The sequence below is a fragment of the Trachemys scripta genome, chromosome 1 (genome assembly GCF_013100865.1).
Source record: "Trachemys scripta elegans isolate TJP31775 chromosome 1, CAS_Tse_1.0, whole genome shotgun sequence".
NCBI classification, from domain to species: Eukaryota; Metazoa; Chordata; order Testudines; family Emydidae; genus Trachemys; species Trachemys scripta.
The window spans coordinates 108297211-108315988 of NC_048298.1; the positions used below are offsets into that span (position 1 = coordinate 108297211).

The following is an 18778-nucleotide window of genomic DNA, read 5'->3' on the forward strand; positions in this document are numbered from 1 at the left end:
CCATTTGGATAACTTTTGTATGCCAGCCCAAATCCATCTGGAGATGATATAATATGTACAGTATTTAATAAACTTTCCAGAATGTCTTTAATATCTCTCCAACAAAATAACACTTTGTTTCATGCTTCTACAACTTTTGTAACACTTTAATAATTTCCCAATAAATGAGCTTTGGGATGTCCTTAGAGAACACTCAAGATGGAAACATAATAAAATATACAGATTTAAAGTTGATGATTTAACCAATCCAGTTAAGGTCTGTGCAGCATTTGCTTGTGGTGTTTTGATGAAGATTTTTATGGAAAGAAAGAGCTCTTTTCAGCAATCTATTGGAACTAATTTTATTTTATTGAATTGTTGGAAAAAATTGCTTTAGATCACCTAAATGCTGGACTAGGTGGTGCTGAGATGCACCCTTTTATTAGCTGTAGATGATAGTCTTCCGTCTCTGGAAATCTGGATTCCAATCTAATATTGCTACCCATGAAAATATTTCTTTAATCAAGTGTCCCTTTCTTTGCCCACATCACAAAATCCCCATTTAGTTTAACACCATTACCAGTCACTATAGCAGGTGGTGTTGGTAGAGCGGTGAATTATCGTGAAGCGTCCAGGACGGCAATAGCTAAGGGTATTGCAATTCAGGACTGAAGTACTGTGGTTGCTAGGGTGTTGTGATTTTTCTCCAGCCAGAAAAAATAATTGCTTAAAAAAGCCAAAAGAATCCGATGAAAGATTTTATGAAGTAAAACATAAGCCCCATGTTATCTGATTCATTTCATAAGCATATTTAGTCCTCTAACGTAAAAGGATACATTGTCCAAAATGAAAAGCTTGAAATTCTATATGTAAAACCAGTAACACAATAACTAAGTCCTCAGTCTATTAACTAGTTAGTTCTACCACTCTCCTGCAACTAATAACTAAAGCAGGTAATTTTCTTTTTCAGCATATAGCCTATTACTATGTGTTGATCTTCTAAAAATTAACAAAATTCTCAACTGTCCTGTGTTCCATGATTTTACTTCTACAATTTTCTACCATTTTGTTGCAAAGAACTGTGATATAACCTTGTTCACAAGACAAATCTGGATCTTCAATTTTAAATGCTAAAAGCATTTAATTATGTTCCATCAGTCATGTTTCATCTGCCTCTTCCTGTTCTGAGCTCAACTTATGACCTTTTTATTTGGAAGCAGTCATACTGGCTAACTAGTGGAAAAGTTCCATATCTTCTTTGAATTGCTTTTTGATTTTATTGTTGTGCGGCTCCATTTGTTTGTTAATTAGATCAAGCCAGATTTTCAGTGAGATGGCAAACAGTAGCATCAACAGACAGTAATCTGTCAAATCCCTTCAAAACCTTCTTCATTGGCTTTTGTAATTTTAGTCTTTGTAGAGTCCATCATTTTAAAAAATGCATGTGATTTTTTTTTTTTTTGGACATAGTCCTCCCTCATGCTCTCTGTAAATTTAAACTAACTTATGGTAGCTATTTACAAATAAATGTATAGATACAATATTTCTGAGAGCTCCACCAAGTATCATTAGGGAGTGTCCTTCTTTTTCAGTCAACTAACCATGAAGCGATTGTGAAGAATATTGGAACTTCCACAATATGTTTTTGGACTGTTAGGTGATTTTAATAGTGTGTAGAACAGCCATATGCCAGAAGTTTAGTTATACTTCATTTTATTCATGTTGTGAGCAAATGACAAAGACCTCATTGTCATACTATTCTTTGCATTTTTAAATGGCATCATCAGCAACTTGATGATGAATATTATGTTTTTCTTTTTAGACAAAGCATAAGTAGCAGTAAATTATAATTCATTTTTATTGTATATCTGCTTGTAGACTTTATCAGGTCATATTTCATGTTTCACCAACTATCTTGCATTAATGTCAATGTTGATTCTTTTAGTTCTTTTTCCTTTACTTGCAGCATCCAGTAATGGATCAATCTGTTTGTAGCAGTATATGCAATTCTAAGTATTTCAATCATTTCTCAGTTAGAATAAAAGAAAATGCAACTTTTTTTTTTTTTCAAGTTCAAGTCTTTGCAGTTTGTTTTTATGGCACAGTCATCAACTATTTTTTGTAATTTTGTGAGGAACAGAGACTGCTCAGGAATGGAGATAACGAAGTTCTGTTAAAAGGCCTGGTACCACGTATTAAATTAGCATTGTGTCCATGTGTTGATGATGAAAATGTCATTGGAAAATATCTTACAGGATTTCACAGGATCGTTAAAACTAACCTATGATCTCTTCAACTTCATTTTCATTCAATGACACATTTGGTCTTGAAGAATCCTAAGAAACAGATTTTTTGCACTTTTTGACATGGGCACAAATCTTTTCTATCTTGCTACTTAACAGCTCTTCACAATGTATACATTTTACTTAGGGTAATTATCTCTTTTTATTACCTCAGTCTATTCAAGCACTTGTTTCCTACCTCTTCCTTCAACTTTAGGTATGCCAGATAAATTCATACAATGATGTTTAGTAATCACTAAACATTAATTATCTGTTTGCAGTATCGATCAGCAGCTCTCACATTTACTACAGCTGGAATCAAAACCAAATTAACTCTGAAGATTGCAGACTGAAAATTAAAATGAGCTGCACAGCTTCATATAAAACAACATTTTCAGATGCCAAACCTTTCTTCCAGAAGTTTCTATATTCTAGCAAACCACACCCTACTTAACATTTCACAGTTCCATCTACTTCTATTTCTTCAATATAGAATAACAGTTGATTCCACTCAGTACCACTCCCTTGTCCAGTCTTTAATGGTTTCATTAATTTACCTTCTTCTCGAAAATTCTAGACAGTTGTGACTTTCTTACCATTTCCTAATAGACTTAGAAGGCCCAATAATGTGGATACTCGCATAGTTTGCCTTTTACTTTTTTAGAATAGTTAGTTTTTATTGGCATATTGAAATTAGAACCTAATGACTGAGATTTTCAAGCCAAGTAGGGCATTTAGTCATAAAAGTCCTATTAATTTCAATGGGAGTTGTGTGGCTAAATTCTCTAGTTGGCTTTGAAAATCTCAGTGTTTTGGTTTTGTAAAAATTTTAAGTATATGTCATACTCTAGTAAATATCTCACAGTACCAAATTCTAAGAAAATGAAAACACACAGAAATCCTGATAACCTGAAAAATGTCACAGGATTTTTTTTTTCTGGGAAAAAAAATCCCTGTGTTTTATGTAAGTGTTAGAGCTGAAAGCTTGTGCACCTGGCTATAGTCCGAATTGCTTACATTCATGACCATTAAAACTAACTATAAATTTAAGATACAAAACATTTTAAAAACCCAGTGTTTATTTTAGATATATGGAAGATTTCCTTCATTAACAGGTAGAAAGATGGTGTGGAGAGTGCGGCAATCAAATGTGTAGGAGATGAGAAACTGGGAAGAATGACAAATAGTTTGTTCATTTTTAATCTTACCCTCCAATCTCAATAGATTAGAAAAATGGTCTGAAGTCAATAAAATGTGATTGATATAAGGTAAATGCAATGTGGTCATGCCGGACAGAATACTCATATGCACCAATATAGAGCAAGGAAATACTGGTTAGGAAGTAGTAGCACAGAGAAAACCCTGAGGGTTATGGTAGGTGATACATTGCATATGAATCCACAATGAAATGCTGTCACAAAAAACAGAAGTTATGCTGAGCTGTGTTAAGAGAATCATGTGTTATCCAAGGAAGATAATTCTTTTGCTGTACTCATCACTAATTAGGTCATTGCCCTCAGATTTAGTTACCCCATATTTAAGAAGATAGATACTAGACAACAACTGAAACCATTAAAGACCAAGTTTTCAAAAATGGAAGATTGAGATCCATGTGCAAAATTTGAATTGTGGTTAGGTCCCATTTCTTCTTTTATTGAAATCAGTGGCAAAAATTCCCATTGTCTTCAGTGTGAGCAGGAGCAGACTGTTATGTGCTGCCTCCACTCCCAGCCTGACTGAGATGCAAAAACCTAAATCTGAATAAAATTTTACTTTTAGCATAGTAGTGCAGAGATCTGCAACAGGGTTTCTTTCCCTGAAAAAATCATTTTTGTATGATGAGTTTTCATACAATTTCTGGAGATAAATAAATATGTTTATTTTCTTCTTTTGAAGAATTTATCCTCTTGTGGTATTATAGGTAAAGGAATAACTAACTTCACACCATTGTTGGTAATCTACTGAAAATAGGACCAACTAGATAATTTATGCAATAGCCATATTACATTAATTGGAAAAAATCTAGTCTGTTTGAGGCATAATGAGAGTACTTAAAAGATTGTCATCATATTTCTTTAAAAGTAGTTGTTAATATTCTTATTTAATATTCTTCAAGGATCTCTGTTTTTACTCCATTTCTTTCACAGTTCTGCCGTCAAAAACTGGCATCACAGTAGCCCTTCCTTTAGTACAAAAGGGATGGATACCAGGCACAGAACCCAGGCAGATAGCTATAACTTATTTGCTAAGAGCTGATGTTGGTTTTTATGTGCCTAATATACTCTGTAGATTTGGGAAGGGAGATGGAATACTGCATTGTTTGGCAGAAAAAATAAACTCATGATACATGATCTATTGCTCAAACAAACTTTGCCACTTCATACCTTAATACAGAAGCAGTTTCTCAGAAATAAGTACCCATCTAACTATTTATATGGCCTTCATCTGAATGGTATCTAAGCACCTCACAATCACAAATGAATTTTATCCTCACAACACTCCTGTGAAGTAGAAAGCTCCTATTCTCATTTTACAGAGCAAGATCAGAGGCACATGATAGATTAAATAATTTTTCTAAGGTAACACAGGAAATCTGTGATTGAGCAGGAATTGACCCAAGTCTTTGAGGCTTGGTTTAGTGCCTGTCCACTAGACTAGACTACCCAGGTTAAAAACTTGCAATGCATATTTAGTAGAGAAAACTCGAAGAGAAGTCATCAACTTTCTCAGTATTTTTTTTACTGGAAGAGGTTGTTCCTCCGAATCTTTAATTTCTTTCCTTTGGTTGAAGAGGGCTAGATGTGGTTCTGTTTGGAAAGGCATCACTGCTTTTCTAAGCATCAGACAGCTATCAGTCACTCAAGAACAATTCAAGGCCCTCTGTCTTCCTCCGTGCTGAACATTCTACCTCTGGTGACTTGCTCAGAACCTACCAATCCAGAGTACTTAGGCCCAAACCTAGTTCCCTAGCAGGGCATTAGTGTGCTATGCTGCCACGACTAGACTACCAGTCTACTTGTTGATGTAGTGTACTTGTTAAGTGTGCTGCATTTCCATCTCTGTAATGGCTAGTCTGTTAGAGCAGGGGTGGGCAAACTTTTTGGCCTGACAGCCACATCTGGGTGGGAAAATTGAATGTAGGGCTGGGACAGGATGTTGGTGTGTGGGAAGAAGTGTGGGGTGTGGGAGAGGTTGCCGTGTGCAGGAAGGGGCTCAGGGCAAGGGGTTGGGGTGCAGGAGAGGTGCGGGGTGCAGGAAGGGCTCAGGGCAGGGGGTTGGGATGCAGCAGGGGACTCAGGGCAGGGGGTTGGGGTGCAGGAGGCGGTTTGTGGTGTGGGCTCTGGCCTGGCGCTGCTTACCTCGAGTGGCTCCGGGCTGGCAACTGCACACAGCAGGGCTAAGGCAGGCTCCCTGCCTGTCCTGGCCCTGCGCTGCTCCTGGAAGCAGCCAGCACCACATTCCTGCTGCCCCTGGAGGTGGGGTGGGGCAGGCGGCTTTGCTGCATGCTGTCCTCGCCTGTGGGTACCACCCTCAAAGTTCCCATTGACCGCTGTTCCCCGTTCCCGGCCAATGGGAGCTGTGGGGGGCAGTGCCTGCAGGTGAGGGCAGCGCACAGAGCCCTCTCCCCCCCCTTCCCCAGGGGCCACAGGGATGTGGTGCCGTCCGCTTCCGGGAGCGGCGCGGGGCCAGGGCAGGCAGGGAGCCTGCCTTAGCCCCACTGCGCCATGGGGCTGGCAATCCCCAGGCCGGATTGAAAGCCCTGATGGGCCGGATCCAGCCTGCAGGTCATAGTTTGCCCTCCCCAGTGTTAGAGGATAACAGCCTCCTCCTCCTATCAGATGGTGAAGGTTCTCCTTTAACTCAAGCAGTCTGTGTTTTGGTGCTGAAAACCTCAGGTTCAAACCCTGCTGTCTTGTACTGGGGATCATTACATTTGCATTCCCCAATTGCTATTTTATATTTAAGTTGTCTGGGTGAAATACTTCCTGGTACAGATAGCCAGTGTGAGGCACATCATACCCCTTAAGCCCCATGGTAATACGTGGTAAAACCATGTACTTAGGTTATCACAGTGTTAAGGAAATATGGTATAATCACCTTTACTTTAAATGCAACTTTTTAACAAATTGATTTTCACAAACTTTTCTTAGTGTTTAAAATAAGATTTTTTTGAGAAAAGTGCTTGATGGTCACTGTCCTACCTCTTGACTGTCTTTCATTACCAGGATGACTTTATCTTAAATTTACATTCACTTCCACCTTTTACTTAGTAAGCTATTAGTGTCATAGATGTTGTATCAGGAAACTGCTGGTTATAGTAAAACTTATTTATGTTAACAAATTAATGCAGGCTAATATTCTAGATCCTTGCACTATTTTCTTCTGAACCTTATTTTTGATAATTGGCCCAAATTGTGACCTATGTTGGGAGCTTAGAGGGATAAAGACTAGAGAAAGATCTGTATGCGGTAGGGACAGCTTGTGTATGTGCCTGCAGATGTATGTGATTTGGCAGAAAGCAACACTATGGTGGTTGGTGGCTGACATTTGACTAATGCTGTATATAAATTTTCTGCTTGTTGAGCATGTGAACCAGTAAGGGCAAATGAGATATTTACAGATGCCCCAAGGAGTATTTGACTTCTGTGTAGCAATGATCATCATTCTCCTAAATGCTTCCTAAGTGACTGTGTCCATGCAAGTGATGGTTTTCTGGGTGAATCATGCAAATCTTGGTTGACTCATGCTTTAAAAAATGGAATGAACACAATCCAAGATGGTAAGAATTTGGGTTTATATAGAGAACAATAGAGCATACTTATTTACATTCAAAAGTAAGAAACGGGAACCATTGTTCAGTTCCTTTTCAGTGCCAAGGGTTTATTAAATATAATTTTTGAGGGAGAAGTTATTTTTCACAGACAAAAAAAAACAACTAGAAATGATAATAAAAGTTAATGTAATATACAATCATTCCATCTCAAACTATGATCTCACCTGGTTTCATGAATTAAATAGGGTAAGTGTGTTTAGATGGGACACTATGAGATAAAATCTAGGTGCTGGAGGAAGTAGTATTTTTGATTCAGCTGGAGGCACTCTCTCTTCTGAGTCAATACTAACTCAGTGCCTCAGCATGGTGTTATGGGGCAATGTGCTTCGGGAGAATTTGTCTTTTCAATGCCACCTAAAATGGAAGTCCTGTGGTAATTAGAAAACCAGGGGACATTTTTTATGACAGGCGAGTGTGCTGGCCAAATTTCAACTTTGGTAATTGTATTATGTCTAGCTCAGTTTCCCTTGTGGTTTCAAGTGGCTATGGTATTATCTTCCTTTCCTCAGCAAATCTGTTGTGTACATGTTGCTGTGTGCTGTTATGTTCTGAGGTTCATCCCAGAGATATCCACAGTTTAGTGGTGATTGAAAGATTCCTAAGAGATAGATGTTTTGTAAAGCGCATAGGGATCCATTTGGAGGAAAGGTGATAAAGGCCATTATCATTTAAATCCTGACTACACTCTATAACCAACCTCAAAATATATGAACAGGAAAATTCTACCATTCTAGCTTAATTGAAGGTATATTAGAAAGGAACAGAGCTAGGTGTATGTTTAATCACAATGAATCATGTTGCATGCATGATGCTTATAAGTTGATGCTATATGACAATTAAAATATTGCGTTTATTTGTTTTACAGGTAGGACATAATGTTCTAGATGTTCCCCCAAATGCAACTCAAACTATTTTAATTTCCCCAATCAGCACAATTTCTAGCCTCATTCCTGAGAGGGGTATTTTGTAACTCTGCATTTCTTGTTTAACATGGCAGCTCTGAGAGCCCAGATACATTTAACATGTACTGTATTCAGTTCACATTTTGTCTGAAAGAAGTCATTTCTGCTCTCTGTGGAGGCTCCTGGGCCAAATGACAGGGATAATTAAGAAGAATGGTGGGATACCCCAACAGAACACTTTTGTGTTTCCACCAAGGATTTTGAAAATCCTAGCTTGATTAATCTGTTTAAACATCTGTGCATCCTCTTGTCTGTGCAACTTATCCCTCCGTATCCCTTTCATCCTCCTCCGTGTATTGTGTTTGTATTTTAGTTATACAGCATCCTGATTGTAATTGATCACATGTAATCACAGCTCATTCCGATGTTTTGTTAAACGCCGTTGTATGAAGCAGACGTTAATATTTCAGCAAATGATATTGTCCTCCTTTAAATTCAGATCACAGATGCATTCCGTAGTGGAACCGCGGGTTAGAGCCCACAATATTGAGAAATAAGATTGAGGAGGGGGGTAGTGGAAAGCTGTTCTAATTGCAGTGGAATTCTTGGAGCGATCTGCAATGAATACTATAGAGCTCAGTTCCACCAAGCTCTGTCTGTCAGTCTGTCTATTGATTCCACCCCTCCTTTCCCCCCCACTTTTCCAGGCAGCCAGATCCAGCTTGCTTTCTTGACGTCATGTCTGTAGAAAGGTTTCAGCAGGCGCAGTGAGGGGAGAGAGCATGTTAAACTTTCAGATCAAGTCAGCCGGCTCCTAAAGCTGTGCACCGGGGTCTGTGTGCTGTTGCTGCTGCCGCCGCAGCTGGAACATCTGGAAGTGTTCAGTGTGTCTGTCTGTCTGCGAGAGCGAGCGAGAGAGAGAGGGAAGTGAGTGTGCTGAGGGAGGGGAGGGAGTGAGGGGCTGGGACTGTGCTCTCTCTCCCTCTTCCTCTGCAGAAACAGCTTTCTGCCAACAGAACGCTCTCAGAATGGCTTTGAAGAGGAGCAGCAGCCTTTGAACATCTCTCTCCCCCTCCTCTTTTTCTTACTCTTGTAAATGATGGATTTAAAAAAAGACATTTAACCCTTTGATATTTGTCCTGGATGTTTTTTTTTTCGTTTCCCCCCTTCTTGCTCTCTCTTTTTTTTTAATGGTTTAGCAGCCAGAGGTGCTCTGCTAAATTCTTGGAAGGGGCCCGGATGTACTGAGGATGCATTGCAATTTCACTAAAGGAGGCAGTAGTGGAAAGGATCAGTTTTTGGTGTTTGATGCAATAATGGGAATCAGGTAATAATAAAAGGGGAAATACTGCAGCTCAATTCTTCCTTGAATTTTACCAAGCCGATATTTGGAGGGATTAATCTGGACTCATTTTAAATGGTCAATGAAAACAAGAGGATGTACATTCCAGAAGAAAACCATCAAGGTAAGATTGAGGTTTACCTCAAAGGATCTAGCAATTATTTTCTATTCTGTCCATCGTCTCTATAATGTCAATTTCTATTGCTGCTGCTGCTAGAGTCAAGGATAGGAGGGGAATAGCAAGAGAAAGCAGGCTATGACACCAGTTTCCATTCAGATCATACTGATAACATTAGACGGATTTGTTGCAGTGATCTTGTTAGAGTATCCGCTGAAAAATCCCCATGGGAGCATGTGTTTCATAAGAAATGCCAGGAAAGGAAAAGTTGTCCAAGTCCTTTTATTTATTTATTTATTTTAAATAACAGAAGAGTGGAAAAGGGACGCCCAACGGACAGTTTGGAAGAAGGCTAAGTGATTTTGCGGTGCAGCTTGGCTGTTACGTGTCAGAGGAAGATTACTTCCAGTATAGCCTGGTTTAGGGGTTGTCACTAGTTAATATCACACCAATTCCTCCAAACCCAAATCTCAATACAGTTTCCCAAGATGCTGGAAGGGGAGCCCTCTCCTTCTCCTTTGGCTATTTCTAAACTAACATCAAAGGGGAGAGGATGAGGAGTTATCTGTGTACACACACATACACATATATGTAATATGTCGGAGATATACAATGATAGAAAGATATGATGTAGCGCTGTTTTATGTTTAAATCAAAGTTGGGTTTTACTTTTTGTAGCGAATTGTCAAATAGCTCGTTCTGATTGTCCACATTATGGACTTTAAGACACGTTAGTTCTCTTTATAATTAAGAAGTGTAACCACCTACCCCCATATTAAAACTTTGTTGGTCCAACTCTAGAAGTTCCTCCTCCACCCCCCAACTGGTAGCTGTTATACTTGATGTTATTTTTATCCTGTAACCTGCATGTTCTCAAGCTCCCTCCATTCTCCTCCCCGAGCAGCATTTAACGCACAAATTGTGATTGCGGAACAAATAGCCATTTTCTTCCACTGAAGAGAGAGAGAGAGAAAGAGAGAGAGAGAGCGGTCCTTGGTGGTAGTAATGTATCGAGGTGTCTATATAACCCCATTTGTGACTAGCGTCTTTTTCATTTCCACTAAATCTCCCCGCATTGCCTGATAAGGAAGCTTCTCCGTTTTAGTGGTGCGTACTTACACCTCTGGTGTCAGAGGCTAACTTGACTGTCTGTAAATGCTGCCCCCTTTCCTTCCTACGCCTACTGTTGCTAGAGGGGGATTTCCCCTTAAAGACCGCAATTAAACAACTCGGCTTGGCAAAGCGCCCCGAGTCATTTGGTGAGCCACTCAATCTGAGGGCTATGAGGGCAGTTTTGGGCCAGATTTTCTCTTCCTATTTAGCCCCCTTTAGCTGGGGAGGAAACACCCACGGTGCATCTGGGCTGTAGTAGCCTTAGTGGAGGAAGAATAGGTCGATTTCAACGATCAAATCCCCAATTAAACACAGATTAAGAAGAAAAACAAACAAACAGCCCCCCTCCCCCTCCAAGTACTCTCCCAAAATAAGGTAGGCGGAGCGAGGAATCAACCCCGATCTAAAGTGTGCTCTTTTTTGTGTAAGCTCTAGTGCTTTGCACATGCATTCGGCAGGCAGAAGTGGATTTCTCCTTCAATGCCAGAGCTGGTAAAGTGGACGAAGAGCTCAGCCTTCATAGCAATATGCCAACGCTATGGCAACATGAATCCAGCTCCCTACTTATCAACTGCAGTGATTATATAATTGGAGGAGCAGTTTTGCATCTATCTTTGGATGCTGATTCTCAGTGCTCCCAGGTGAAAGAACAACTTCTAAAGCAAACAGAAAACCATCCAAACATGGAAGGAAGTTGGTTTCCCTGAGGGCTGGCATTTATTCATATGTCTTTTAATTTTTTTAAGTGGAGGAAGCTTGTGAGGTAAAAATGGATTTGTAGCCAAGAATATGGGTGGCAAAGAAGATCGGAGCTCAGAGCAAACCAATCCCACGATGTAATGGAGTAATTAGAGCAAACAGCGATTCTAAAATGAAAGGCAGAGATTAAAAGGATGAGTGCAAAGGAAAGCCAGGATACTGAGCTGCTCTTCTCAATATATCTGAAAACATTTGGTTTAGGACACTAGAATGTCTTAGCTTTACATTCACCAGCTGTTGACAGCAAGGAGGGTATTCTGGGTACTGCCAGTAAAAGACATATCTTTATGTCTGTATTAGAAGTTTGAGTGGCATGACTAGGCCTCTTCTTGTCATAGGTGCTCTCTGCTTATGTCTATATCCAGTCAACCACTTACGTGACTATCCTAATGGTCTCACATTCTGGAGTTGGGATAACAAATGAGCCAAATTACTATTCTTTATTTAAAAAATAACAAAGGCCTTTGGTCAGGTAGAGAAGATCATACGGTTACAAAGGCATTTTTTATGTGAATATACTATTTTCTTATGTATTAATACGTGTAGGTTTATAACATACTTGTATTAACTTTATTAGTGCTGCTTAGAAAAGTGATAGTATATTTTCACCCTGAAGTCATAATTTTCCCAGTTTTTTGAGATGAAAGATATTGGTCTGATATATTTTCCATCACGCTCTTGAACTGCACATAGAAAAGGGTAATGGGGTTGTTTTAGCTAGTAGCACTGTTGCTTCTTGATGCTTAGGTACTTTTCAGTGCTTAATTATTCTCCACAATGGAATATATTTCAATGACAATTATTCATTGTAACCATAGAGCGTATGTTTATTTAAGGGAAAAAATAAAAAACACGCACAAGAAAAAGCATGCACAACTAGCTACATCATATCAAATGGACTTACTGTAACCCATCATAGTATTTCAAATTTTTTAGTCATAAAATAAAATAGAAAATCATTCTGCAAAAGTATGTTTTGCACTCCTTTAAAATGCACAGGAAACACAGTGAGCCCTTTGGTGCTCCTAGTTTGAGTCTCAGGTGTAGTTTAAAAATCTAGTTAAATTTCAGTGCTTGTGCTTTTGGCATTGGGAGGCAGGGAATCTTTATTTGATGAGATTTGTTGGCCAAATATGAAGGGAAATAAAACTGGTGATGGTTGTTTATTAAAAAAAAGTAGTTCAGCTGCTGCGGTTATCAAGGTGGACATGGGAGAACTTGGGCTATTTAAGTACTGCCTCTTCCAGAAGGTGGCACTACAGGGCTATGGAGTCAAGAAGTCATAAAAGAAATAGAGAAATACTTGACAGGAAAGAATTTCAGGTCCACCCAGTCCATCTCAGCAAGAATATCTGCTTTTCAGAAAGAAAGTCCGTATATAGCATTGATAGTTAGATATGTATCCATCCTATAATTAAATTAATTAGTACTACAGACCCCTGCTAGGTCATCTATTCCACATAGTAATGATCCTCTGAGTGAAAATCCATTTCTGATAGGTTTAAACTGCTCTTCATTCAATCTCAGATTATGCCTTTGGGTTTTGTCCTTGTTGCATAGTCTGAACAGATTCCGACCTGCTCGTTGTGGGACTCCCTCAGGTATTTTTAAACCATAATTAGGTCTTACTGTAGCCTCCTTCTTTTCTAGGCTGCACATATTTTGTTCTTGATATTTTTCCTTGTAAGACAGTCTCTTCAAAATAAGTTTGTATCTTCTTAAATAAAGGGTATATTAATTAGTTCCTCAATTTACCAGGAACATACTGATAATAAGAGGGTCAAGCCCCTAATATAGTCATAAGATATTTTCTGACCTGAAGTTAGGGTCATGTGATGTGTACTGTGGCAGAAAATAATACATCATTTTAAGGGTGAAAGATATTTTCCTTTACTTTACAGGTAAAAATGCATAGATTTCATTTTATTTGTTGGAATCTGTCTTATGCTATGTTACAACACAAAACCATTGAAGATGTAAGATAGATAATATTGGATGGCTGCTCTAATTTTCTGCAGTATTTTCAGCATGCTAATTTTACTTTCTATACTTTTGGGGAGTTGCTCCTACATGTATGAGAAACTGCTATCCTGCCATAATTTAAAAAAATAAATTAGCCACCTGTTCATTAATTTTCTGGTAGCTATATTTTATCCTTTCATTTTTCTGTAAAGGTCTGTCAGTAGAAACATTAGAAAACCTGTTTTGTGAGACATAAAAATTCTCTCTTGAGACTGGTGCCCATGGTATCAGATCATATTTCAGTTTCAGATTTTGGCAGAAAAGAAACCTTGAATTGCTGCTTTGAAGTGCAGTTCTGCAACTCCTAGCCCTGGTGACTGAACAATAAATAATGTTATTTACAAAGCACTATCTTCCTCCTCAAAGTAGTCAACACATTGTGCAAGCGATTAAAGTACTGTTGCAATATTAAATAAAATAGTTGAGACATTAGCTAAAGCTTCATAAAATACATGTCTCAAAAGATAGGTGGTCCCTGTTGATAGACTAAAGCGCAGCTCCCCTGGACTGGAGCAAATGAGTCCAATCCAGCCAATTAAAGAGGGTTGGGCTACACCTGAGCCTATAAAGGGCTGCCAGTGGGCAACTGGAGGAGGAATTGCTTGGGATGGGCTATTTTTTGGGGAGGAGAAGGTATGCTGGAGTGGAGCTAACACCTATGGTGGATGTCCTGAAGCAAGGGGGTCAGGTGCTCAGGGCAATAGCCATGAGACTGCTGCCCCAAAGAAGGAGCAGGGCTGGTCAGAACTGGGACCCTGCCAGAAGCTCTGAGAGGGGTGGAGCAGAAACCTGGAAGTAAGGACTAAGTTAAAACTAAGTTTTCTACTGGCTTCTATTAAGAAAATGGGTATGGCAGCATATATTCTGGAGTTGGGGAGAAACCCTGTGTCACTGGCCAGGCAACAGTGTAGCTATGCTGAATGCTCTCTAAAGAGAAGTGTTTTCAGGCAGTTTTTCCCCCCCAAGGGGAGGAGCCAGGGCCGGCTCCAGGTACCAGCGGAGGAAGCACGTGGCTGGGACGGCGCATGCTAAGGGGCGGCACAGTCCGGGCGGCTTTTTTTTATTTTTTTGCTTGGGGCAGCAAAAATGGTAGAGCTGGCCCTGGGAAGAGCGATAGGCTGAAGTGGATGTCTAGACAGAGAAAGAGTTCTGCATCTGAAGGGTTACTACATCTGCTGACAGAAGGTGTGGAGATGCGACCCCAAAAAGGTGGTTGATTTCAGAGCATAGATCCAGCCAGGAGAGGGTTCAGTGGGGAGATCTTGATTATACAGTGAACCCCCAAATAAGCTTCTATCTCTTATATAGACTGCAATGAGAAATGTTGCATATGTCCTAAGTTCTCAAAATAAATATATACCCCAAACAAAGCAAGCAAACAAAAAAACACTAAACAAAAACAAAATAGTAAGAGGACCAAATAATGCCACCATGGCTAAACAGCAGAGTAAAAGAGGTGGTTAGAGGCAAAAAGGCATCCTTTAAAAATTGGATGTAAAATCCTAGTGAGGAAAATAGAAAGATGCATAAACGTTGGCAAGTCATATATAAAAGTATAATTAAGCAGGCCAAGAAAGAATTCGAAAAGCAACTAGCTAAAGATATAAAAATTACCAGCAATTTTTTTTTAAGTACGTCAGAAGCAGGAAGCCTGCCTAACAATCGGTGGGGCTTCTGGACAATGAAGGTGCTGAAGAAGCACTCAAGGAAGACAAGGCCATTGTGGAGAAGCTCAATGAATTCTTGTATCGGTCTTTGCTGCACAGGATATGGAAGAGATCCCATACCTGAGCCATTCTTTTTAGAAGAGGACTGCAGATGAGAGGAGAATATGAATATGAGAGTGGTATCTCTTCCTCTCTGGAGCTTGGCTGAATTGAGACACTCTTTATATCTCAACTTGCTTGGAAAAGTCCTATTGTATCTGTGTTTTAAAAAGGCAGGGGATGCTTTAAGTTTAGTTTTCCACTTTACAATAAAACCCACTACTAGGGTGTTTAAATATCACCTAGGCGTATAGAATTCTTTCATGCTCTCATTGGTCTGTCATAGTATGGTTGACATAAGTGCCCTAATTCTTAACATGATTAAGTACTTCCAAATATAACCCCTCAATAAAATGGGACCATGAAAGAAGAGAAAGGGACATGATTATGTAAGGGCTATCTACCAGAAAGACTTCTGTCTTTTCTGGGTTAAGAATGAGGCATCCCTGAAAAATCTAGCTGGCAGTATTATCTAAGTACCCTTCCAGGACAGAAGCTAACAGGGTCCACAGGGCAAGGATTGTATTATTGCCTGTCCTCCTCAGACTAGTGATATTTTATCCATGTCTAAAAATGATAATGTCTCAAGAGGGCACATACTGTATGTAGCAAAGAATATAGAAAAGAAGTTAGAGCCTGGAGTAATGCTGCATTCCAAATCCCTTGTTGATTACACATGATTGTCCACTGCCAATAATTAATTCTTATCTTCCACTAGTGTTCTTTGGTTGCCATAGCAACAATCCATGGTCAGGCTATGAACATGTTGAGTGGTCCAACTGTGAGGTCAAATGACAATACCCTACAGTCAGGAGACTTGAGCTGCCCCATAGCTGGGCACAATCCTCTTTCCCCAAAAAAGGAAAGGCACACACTTTGTTGCCAAGAGATGGATTCCTAAGAGATGGGCTGGGCTACTACAAGTTTAAGGACAGAATGCTAACTTAGATGTGCCAGCCAATAGCTTAATTACAGCCATGCTACTGGGTTTAATCAGCCAGCATGATCAATTGTTGGAACCACAGATGGTGGGTTTCAGGGAACCCACATACCATGGACATCTTCACCAGAAGCCACACTGAACTCAGCCAGGGTAGACGGTATCTTGGAAGCCTGAGATTCTCATAATTTAAAGGCATAGCGAGACAAACCTGGAGTCATTCTTTTCAACAAATATACTAAGCTTGTCACAGCAGTGTAAGCAGGTAGTTTTCCTACCCTGTGCCAAAACATAGTTCTTACATACTGTAAAAGGTCAAAAATTCCCTCACTGGGATTTGAATTTATGCTTTACTTAACAGTAGATAATAAAAATAAAAGATAAAAAATCAAGTCCAAGCTGCCTTTGTAGGTTTGGCTGCTTCTATGCTTTCTCCTCAAGGATTCTTCAGATGAGACCCTGCATACACTCTACTCAGAAAACCACTTTCACCACCATTATAACCAGGGTGAAGTCAACAACACTTTCCTGCAGCCATGAGCCAGCAGAAATCTATGAGCAATTCCTTGCAGGATTCCACTGCCTGTAAACAGAGCAGGTCAACAGAAGAATTCTGTTCCTCTGTTAGAAACATTCATTTGAAGTGACTACTGTTGGGGGCAAATTTGGATTAACCAAATGTAGTGCTACTAGATAGAGCTCAGCTGGGTAGTTTCTCAAAATGTAGTTGGCTGGAGTCGTACAAAATCTCTTGTGCTTGATTATAGCTCTTTTGTATACCCCCATAAAGTCCTTTGTACAGAAGATGATTGGACTCCAGGTGCCTTTCCCTGCCATCTTCTATCTACTCTATGACCCATCTGCATTCTGCCCCAGATATCATCATTAAACCCAAGTGATATCTGGGCAAAAGAAACAACCAGAATGCAACACAGGGGGGAGCCAGGGAGTTGAGTCTCCTTTAAACAATGGAATTAGTTATCAATGAGTTTATTGACACCTTGGCTAGAAAGTGAAGTCCAATATGCCTCTGCACCAGTAAGGAAACTGAAAAAATCCACAGGACTCTTCAGTCTCCTGAGCTGGATACAAATAGACGTGTGTTAGTACAGAGATGGGGGAGATAGTTGGCTCCTATTCTGAAACCTGCAAGATGATAGCTAAATCACCCAATGTGGATGACCCGTGGACCTAAAATTTTCAGACCAAATCCAAAGATGAGGTCAAGAATATGACTATCCCTGTGGGAGCTCTCTTTTCCTGTGGGTAAAACTCAGTTAATTGTTTCCATGAAAATACAAATTGGTGACCATCTGCACATTGAAATCCCAAAGGATACAGAATCTTTCCTTTTTAAAATATGCTTCTATAAATGTCTTTGTTTTTTTAACTGAAGTTTTTCAACTTTTAAGTCCATGATGTGGATGGCTGCCTTTGGATATTTTGGAAAAAACAATTTAAAATGACTGAACATGACACTATAATTATAAAGTAAATATGGCCTAATTGAGTAATTAAGTCAACATTTCTTCCTTACAGGCATTACAGGGAAGAGCATTCATGTTACTGATCAGATTTCAGATTCTTTATTCCAGAGGAGGAAGGGGGGGAAAGTTTTCTCCATTTGTCAGCTTGCCAGAAGGATGTAATAGTTTTAAAGAATCCTCCCTTTTAAAAAGTGATACTTTTCTTTTGTCCACGTGTTGTCCCTGTTACAAATTTCATGTCACATTTGTCAGACATACTCTCTTAAGTTCACAAAAAGAGTATCTGAGTCTCCCTGCAAGTCAATCTATCCCAGCTTTGTCAGATACAGGCTGTATTTTTTCTGCTTCATGCATTCTTGACAATAATAATAATTCTGAATTTGGAATGTCTTATATTATCTAGTTGTTAGCAGTAGATTTAATGAATTTTAGATATAGAAGCATTGCAATGATCCATATGATAGGCGATGGAGTTTAAGTAAATTCAGGAGGTTAAAGATAGTGCCAGTTGAAGATGATGTTAAAATACATTCTTGCAATTGAATATACTCCAAAATATATTTAACCTAAAGTAAGATTAAGGTATGATGCGGACAAATGTCAGGAGGTTGAAAGTTAGGACTGATATGCCATGTCATCTGTAATACACTTTGCTGTGTCTACGTAATGCAGTATTGAAAATGTCTGTAATATGCAGACATGGCAGAGTACTCAAAGACGAGTACTCAAAAGACCAAATTCTCCCTTCAGATCTGCATTCAAATATCTAGAATTTGGATTTAATTGGGGTCTGATAGCCTCTCTGGTTAACTGAGGATCCACCGGTATACTATCTGTCTCAGAAGTGTGGATCACCAAATATCTTCTGCATTTGTGATTTCAGAATCTTTGTGGTTTGATTTAAAATTGGTGCCTTTAGCAAGAAGCAAGAGTTATTAGTATATTGACAATTAAAACAGATGAATGTAGAGTTGATTTGAATGTAACTTATGCTAACCCAGGGGTCGGCAACGTTCGGCATGCGGCTCGCCAGGGAAAGCACCCTGGCGGGATGGGTCAGTTTTATTTACCGGCTGACGCAGCAGGTTCGGCCGATCGCGGCCCCCATTGGCCGCGGTTCGCTGTCCCGGGCCAATGGGGGCGTCGAGAAGCCGCGGCCAGCACATCGCTCGCCCGCGTCGCTTCTCGCTGCCCCCATTGGCCCGGGATGGCGAACCGCGCCCAGTGGGGGCCG

The 18778-nt window shown here is 39.7% G+C and overlaps 1 protein-coding gene across 17 annotated transcripts in view; it reads left to right on the top strand.

Moving 5' to 3' along the window:
- CACNA1C (calcium voltage-gated channel subunit alpha1 C) overlaps nt 1-18778 on the top strand; it is a 724164-nt gene that overhangs the window by 72172 nt on the left and 633214 nt on the right. The window contains exon 1 of one of the 17 annotated variants that reach the window (XM_034781017.1): nt 8973-9463. The exons of the other annotated variants lie outside the window; for them this stretch is intronic. Within the exon in view, the coding sequence (XP_034636908.1) occupies nt 9415-9463 (49 nt within the window). The 5' untranslated portion in view covers nt 8973-9414. Of the gene's footprint in view, nt 1-8972; nt 9464-18778 lie in introns of those variants that run through there. 17 annotated transcript variants of the gene reach the window in all.